The sequence below is a fragment of the Belonocnema kinseyi genome, chromosome 1, assembly GCF_010883055.1.
Source record: "Belonocnema kinseyi isolate 2016_QV_RU_SX_M_011 chromosome 1, B_treatae_v1, whole genome shotgun sequence".
In the NCBI taxonomy this organism is placed as follows: Eukaryota; Metazoa; Arthropoda; class Insecta; order Hymenoptera; family Cynipidae; genus Belonocnema; species Belonocnema kinseyi.
This window is the reverse complement of record NC_046657.1, coordinates 134,517,459-134,524,606: the sequence shown is the minus strand read 5'-3', so window position 1 is coordinate 134,524,606 and position 7,148 is coordinate 134,517,459. Positions and strand designations below refer to the sequence as shown.

General features: G+C 32.9%; 1 protein-coding gene across 1 annotated transcript in view; it reads right to left on the bottom strand.

The window, feature by feature from the left end:
• Window positions 1-352: 352 nt before the first annotated feature.
• Window positions 353-7,148, bottom strand: part of LOC117174488 (protein FRG1 homolog) — a 57,401-nt gene continuing 50,605 nt past the window's right edge. Inside the window, exons 4-5 of the mRNA XM_033363650.1 lie at window positions 6,865-7,064; window positions 353-907 (exon numbers count right to left, since the gene is read on the bottom strand). Coding sequence (XP_033219541.1) covers window positions 760-907; window positions 6,865-7,064 — 348 coding nt within the window. The 3' untranslated portion in view covers window positions 353-759. The remainder of the gene's footprint in view (window positions 908-6,864; window positions 7,065-7,148) is intronic.

Sequence of the window (7,148 nt, the reverse complement as noted above, 5' to 3'; positions counted from 1 at the left end):
TTCGGACTTCACCTGATTAGATCCGGATGACAACAACTGGATCACTTTTTGAACAACTTCGTATAAATTTCAAAATATGGAATTTGTCCGGAGTTATAATTTATTAATTCATTAATTGAGCGCTCGAATGTTGGTAAAAATAAGATTGAATTCTGGATAGTTTTAATGAAACAGGATCTGAGTTGGTATAATGCCGACTATCTCGATTTCAATTTTAATGGTTTTATATGCCAGATGCGAAACGCATTTAAGCATAGTTCGCTAATTCTATGTACATCAGAGAGTATTATCGTGAAAGGTACTCTGTAGCTAATGTCACTGGCTAGGGTTTTCCGGTAAAAAGCAGATTAAGTGATATTTAGACTTCTTTATTCATAATCGCAGTATTACTGGTAAGCTTCCAACTAATATAAAATCTTAGGTGATTTTATAAACACATCTAAAGCAACCTGAAGTATGAAATAAGCAACCAAGTACAAGAAGCTTTTACATTTTGTTGCTGTTAGAAAAATAAGGAAAAAGTCAACGGTAATTAACTATGGCTCCTATAAAGTTCTTACAAATTATTTTGATACAATTAATTTTAAATTGTCTAAAATCTTGAAAAAGATACATTATTTTCTTAATCTAATAAAGATGACTTATTAAAATAGAAATTTCCCGTTTGTGGTAGTAATTAAGCCCAACACGTAATTCTTGAATTCTCGTTATTCTCATCGAGCGTTAAAAGGCCAAGCTGATTCTTTTCTATTGTTCACCTCATTTACAATAACGGTCCGCCTTCATTTTACTTCTTCTATCAAGTAAAGTTTCATGTAGCAAACCTTCTTCTTTCGCTTTTTTTAACGATGAACGGTCTGCTTCGCATATTCGTACTTTCTTATCTTGAAATTTTTGGAACTTGCGCCTGTACAAAATTAAAAAAATTAAATTTATTTAGAGTAATCTATATCCATATAAGACTATAAAAACAACATAAGTCCAATTATGACAATTATGACTCTATATTATTTACTATGAGTGAAATTATGATATGTTGAAAATTTCACCCCATGAAATGAAGTACAAGTCACTAATCCTGTTTTTCGTCAATTGTAACTTTATACCGGTCAAATCGGACGATAAAAATATATCAATACAGCAAAATAGTAAATACAATTTACAAGAAGAATGTGTATGCATGTTTTTCCCATACAGGTAATATTTTTCGAGTAATCTATCATCAGAGTAGGAAGCTACTGCATACTTATGTCCTTTAGATAGGCCTGAAATCATATCATTGCTGAGAGGATGGTCAGATATATTTTTTATTGCACCAGTTAAACGATCGATTACATCCTAATATCCACTTCCCCATGGAAATTGAACAAGACGGAAAATTGCCTTTGTTGGACGTATTAGTTTATCAAAAGTTCTGATAACACATTCCGACATGAAGTTTACAGAAAACTCACTCACACCAAGAGATACCTACATGCTTCCTCCTACCACCACCCATCTAAAAAACAATCGGTTATCAACTTCCTTGTATACAGAGCTTTCTCCGTAACAGATAAAGATAATTTAAAAAGGAATCACAAAACTTTAAACAAATCGTAATATAGAACGGTTCTACAAACAGACAAATTGACAGAGCAATAAGAAAATACACATAAAAAACAAGTCAACACAACCTACGATAGAAACAGAGAGAGAGAGAGAAACGAAGGCCATCCTACCCTACATCCAAGGGGTCACAGAATAAGCAGGAACATGAGAGTAAAGTCAGGCTAAAACATTTCACGCAGTCAGCACTGGGTGAGCATTATACCAAAATGGGACATAAAATTTTATTTGACAAAACAACAGCCATCGCAAAGACACACAATATCTTTACAAGAAAACATAGAGAAGCAATCGAAATCTTTAAACACCCTAATAACATCTATAGGGACAAAGGATATAATACCAATTCGATTTTGCTTTCCGTCCTCCCGGATTTAAAAAATATACATACTTGATTGGCCAATCAGGTTCGACCAGTCCCTATGGTGGGGAGCTATGGCCAATCACAGGCTTCGTAGAGAGTATACGTAAGAACAACATAACCTGATACCTGAAATATCTCTTTATATCACAATGAATCATCGTGAAGGCATTAAATCTATTATAAAAGAACTAAAATTTTAGAATAGAAAATTGTCTATTAAGATGGCTAAAATACATTTGTTTATTGAAGCAACTTAGGTCAATTTTATATTTAATTTTGTGGCGTTGGCCAGACTATTGATAGTAATTATAATTGATGTTAGTTTCCTTTTCATTTGCATATTCTTACATCAATGTTTTAAGTATTGACTTTATTCTTAGTTAAGGAAAAATTTCCCTCTAAATGGGTTGAAAACAAAACTTCGACTCTATACTCACCGTGTGATTTGACTCCCAATAAGTTTTCAGAAATTATTGATTATTCATCTGCAACAACTTTTTCAATTGTTTTAATAAATCATGTTATAATAATAATATAATGGTACCGCGTTGGTTTCGGTATTGCTACAGGAAAGGTTTCCCATGCCGAATAGGCTGATAACGAAGAGGAAACGGACTAAGAGAAACACCAAAACCCAAATAAGAAGGAAGAGTATACTAAAGATATTGGAAAACTTGTTGCTTCCCGAGGATCATCGGGGCGCCCCTAGAGCCACAGCTGGGGGCCACGGCATGCGGGACAGTGGCGATGGTGAGCTGCAAGATGGTCAGGCAGATCACACTAATCAAACAGCTGGCCAGCAAGAACATCTGCGTCAAACGGTAGGCAGTGAAACATCAACTGTACCTGCTGAGGATGCTTTAGCTAGAGTTAGCTATTTGCAGTCACCCACGTCGACAGCAATGCCGTGGGAGAGCATCAATTGTGATACCACAATGAAAGAGGAATTGGTGCGTCTCTATCACGAAAGTGCGAAGTTTGAAACGAAAATGGAAAAAGGATTCAATTTAAGAGCGAAATTTGCTGCAAAGTATCCTAATATACATAAAGTCGCACTAAGAGGTCTTAGCGCTAAGGTGAAGGACATCATCTCCATCTCTGATATTCAGGAAATTTTTTGACCCAACAGATATTTCCTATGGACAGCTTACAAATGTCATAAATGATCAAAATCAAAATTGACAGTTCTAGGACTTATATAAGTGAGCAAATAAGAAGCCTGCTCAGTAAGTGAATGTATTTCATGACAGCGAACGCCGCAGTATCCTAAACGCTGTTTTGTGTTAAAAAAAGGTGAATTATTTCGATTTTAGTCTAGACATTTAAAACAGTCCTCATAAAAACAGTTTAAAACCGGCAGTTCTCATGCCTATGGCTGTTTGAACGGGGTTCTGTTTTTTTAAAACTGCACTTTGAAAATGTTTTACACGCCGAAAGGGGTTTCGCGGTGGTGGTATGTGCGCATTCTCTCTGTTTTTCGGAAGAAAATCCGGTAACTGCTAAAAAATAAAAGTAAAGTGGTGCAGCATTGACGTGAATTGAGCAGGAAGTCGACTAACATCTGTTGGCGCTGATAGCTCAGCCCTACTTTATCTTACTGCGAAAACACACTGTCGGTAATACTCACATCTGTCTTCGTGGGAATTTGAAATTAGAATAAAAAATGCAATTTGTGATTTTCTTTTTTTCAGTATTATTATTTATTGACGAGTCCGAATGATAGACGAATGACGCAGCAAAAGAAAAGCGTACGAGTAAAAAGATGCCGCTGTCAACTCTGTGATGAAAATTGATAATAATTTTCCAATTGTCTTTAAAACTATTTATTGAGTTATTTACATATCTTGTTGTATTGTAGCGTACAAAAAACATACAGGAATAGCGCATTGCATGAAATCGTATAAATAAAGTACCTACCTGGGAATAAGCGTTGAGTTATAAAGAATTAAGAATTTTTATTCCTATCAATACACGATTTTTCCTCCGTCTAAAAATCTTCTAACTGGAATAGAAAAATTCCAAATCCTATTCTTCTCAATCGACTTAGTAAAATTTGTCGAAAGCATTTATTTAACCTACATTTTATTATTAAATCTTTTTATAAATTATAAAAATATTCAAGTTTTCATTTATTTATATTTTAATAATTCATTTAAACTTGTTAAAAAATATTAATGTATAATTGTAAAATATGTGAATTAAAATAATTTTAACTCTAGAGAGCCAGACTTGATTTGATTAGAATTAAAATATCAAAGCTTATATTCCACATTAAGCAATTGAAAAAATTTTATTATACATATTTTGTGAACTGATTAGAAGAAATTAAATAAACTCAAAACATGAACACTTTTGCGAAATAAAAGACATCTATGTGAGGTGTGTGTATCGATACAATTAGAAGGAATTGAATATATCGAAAACACGTTCTCTTTTAGGAAATAGGAAACTATATGCGGCGGTCACTATAGAAATAGAAAAATTATTTATCAGAGACAAAATTATTATTTGAATATTTTGAAAGCGAAATGTAAATTTCTCTTTGAAAATATAAAAATCTGCAAACCTTTGCAGACATTTATGAATCATCGCCTGATACGCAGAGATTTATTATTTCTAGATATAAAGATAGTGCACTCGGAAAGATTTAATGTAAACATCAATTAAAAGAAAAATTATTCTATGCAGTAGTAAAAATTTGCAACAAATAAGCAAATATCTACAATACCGAAGCTTAATTGCTACAAAAAGTTACCTACATACAGTGACATACCGAGCTATCTATCAGCGCCATCAGCTGTCAGTTGAAATCCTGCAGACTTCACGTCATTGCTACACTATTTTACTCTTACTTTTTAGCAGTCACCGTATTTTCTCGAAAAATCAGACGCCTACCCCCCTAACGCCCTTGCGAAATCCCTTCCAAAATCTATATGATTTTCAAGGTGCATTTTTAAAACCTCAAAACCGAATTATCGTCGGTCGATCCTTGGCCAGTTTGGAGTGCTTCACAGATTTTTGTTTTATCGGGTTGAAACATGGATGAACTGTAGTCCTAGTGGGCCTATATTAATTTACTAAACCATAGGTCTATTTATCAACCAGTTGTCCATATACAGTGGCCGGAAGTTTTCACTTTTTTAGGTGCTTTTTCCCCTTCACATTAGTTTTAAATCTTTTAGGATTACCTGATTGGACTTTTATTATATTTTTTGGGAAAGCTCTATTCATGTACTTTAAGGCTATCATACCAGTGTTTTTTCTTAAATAAATATAAAAATTGATTTTTTTAAAAACCCCTACTTTAAAATTAGTTCTTCTTTATTTTTTAACTACTTTTTACACTCTTTAAAGTCAGATCTAACATCATCCGTTCCCGTACGCTGCACAAGTTGAGTGTGGTCCTCTCGAGTATAACAATGAAAATTTGGCCATGAAATTATGTACAGCCCACTATTTGTTCTTCATGACTTTAAAGAGTGTAAATGGCTGTATAAACAAACCATTTTAAGTAGGTTTTTTTAAAATTAATTTTAATTTTGATTTTCAAAAATAAAAAATCATAACAAAAGTGAAATGATAGTCTTGAAGTACATGATAAGAGCTTTCTAAAACATTACAATAAAAGTTCAATCGGATAATCCTAGAAAAAGTTACACTAAACTGGAGGTGAAAAACCACCTGAAAAAGTAAAAAACATTAGGTTCCTATAAGTGAAAACCAGCTGATAAATGAACCTATGGTTGGGTTAATTAATATAGACTCACTAGGACTTTAATTTATTCAAGTTTGAACCCGATCAGAAAACAAAAAACAATCATTTAGATGGGGACGCTTGACGTATTCTGCTCCTTATGTAATTGGGCAAATAAGCCAATATATTACATGAAAACGACTGGCACGGCATTCTAAACTTTGCTTTTGTAGTTCGGAAAAAAATGCAAGATACGTCGATTTTTATATAGACATTCAATATTGTCTTCTTAAAAAAATTAGCCTGTTGTAAGTCTAGCCTCAAACAATGACACATGGACATTCACAAAAGAGATGAAGATAATTAAAACTTACTATGGCACTCTAAATTTCTGCTAGCCGAGCATTCAGATATCGAAGGATAAAACTTCTTTATTTAATTTTAAATTAAGTTTCGAAAAAAAATAAAAACAAAAAATATATATATAAAATGAAATAATGAAATTTTCGTGATGCTGCATATATCCATCAGAGATAGTCCCTAACGATACTTACATTTGCAGTTCGGAATCCTTATCTAGAAAATAGTAACATTTACATGCAGAAACGTAAACCACAACAAAAGCATTGTTTTGCCTATTTTCTAAAGAAGCTATTATTTGTATGCCTAAAATGAACATTTTTTGAGAGAGGAAAGAATTATACGCATTTACTTATTGAATCGTAATTGTGCTCAAATGAGCCGTTTCATAAATAATCTCAGAAAACACACAATGGACGTCATTTTTCGATATAAAATTTTTATAATTTGTTTATTCAATTTCCACTTTTAATATAAAAATTCAGGTATAATAGTTTTTTAAAAGGGCAAAGGCTCTCAGATGTCTTAGTAATATTGTAATTGGCTTGCCAAGAGTCAAAAACTCTTTTATTTACCTTTCGACCTTGCAGAGCATTTTTCTCAACGAATTCGTCATTTAAGAAAAAGTTCTATAAGAATTATATGGACTTGTTTAATAAACATGCATGGCGGATTGACTTTGTAAATATGGCGAATATCAAACTGCTTTTGTCTGATTTTTGAGAGAAAAGAAGTCTTTAAGAAAGTTTCTGAAATTTGTATCGTCAGTCAAGTTTTTCATATTACTTTGAACTCTCTATAAAATATTTTTTACACACCCCTTTTAACAAAATTCACTTACACAAATTTCTCTTCTACTTGAGCCAAAGATCCTTGCTCTTCTTCACAAGTGTCTTTATTTGGATCTTCCACCTGCTGTACCATACTTCTAATACGAACAAATTCGGAAGGTCCAGCGATTTTACTCTGACAAACTACATCATCTTCGTCTGTGACCGAGACGAAAAAATTAGTATTACTTAAGATAGCGAGTTTTCCATCCTGAAATAAATATTTATATTTTTAATTCAAACGCAACGAAAACATTAAAATGCAGATTGCGTTGGAAGGTGGGGGGGGGGGGGG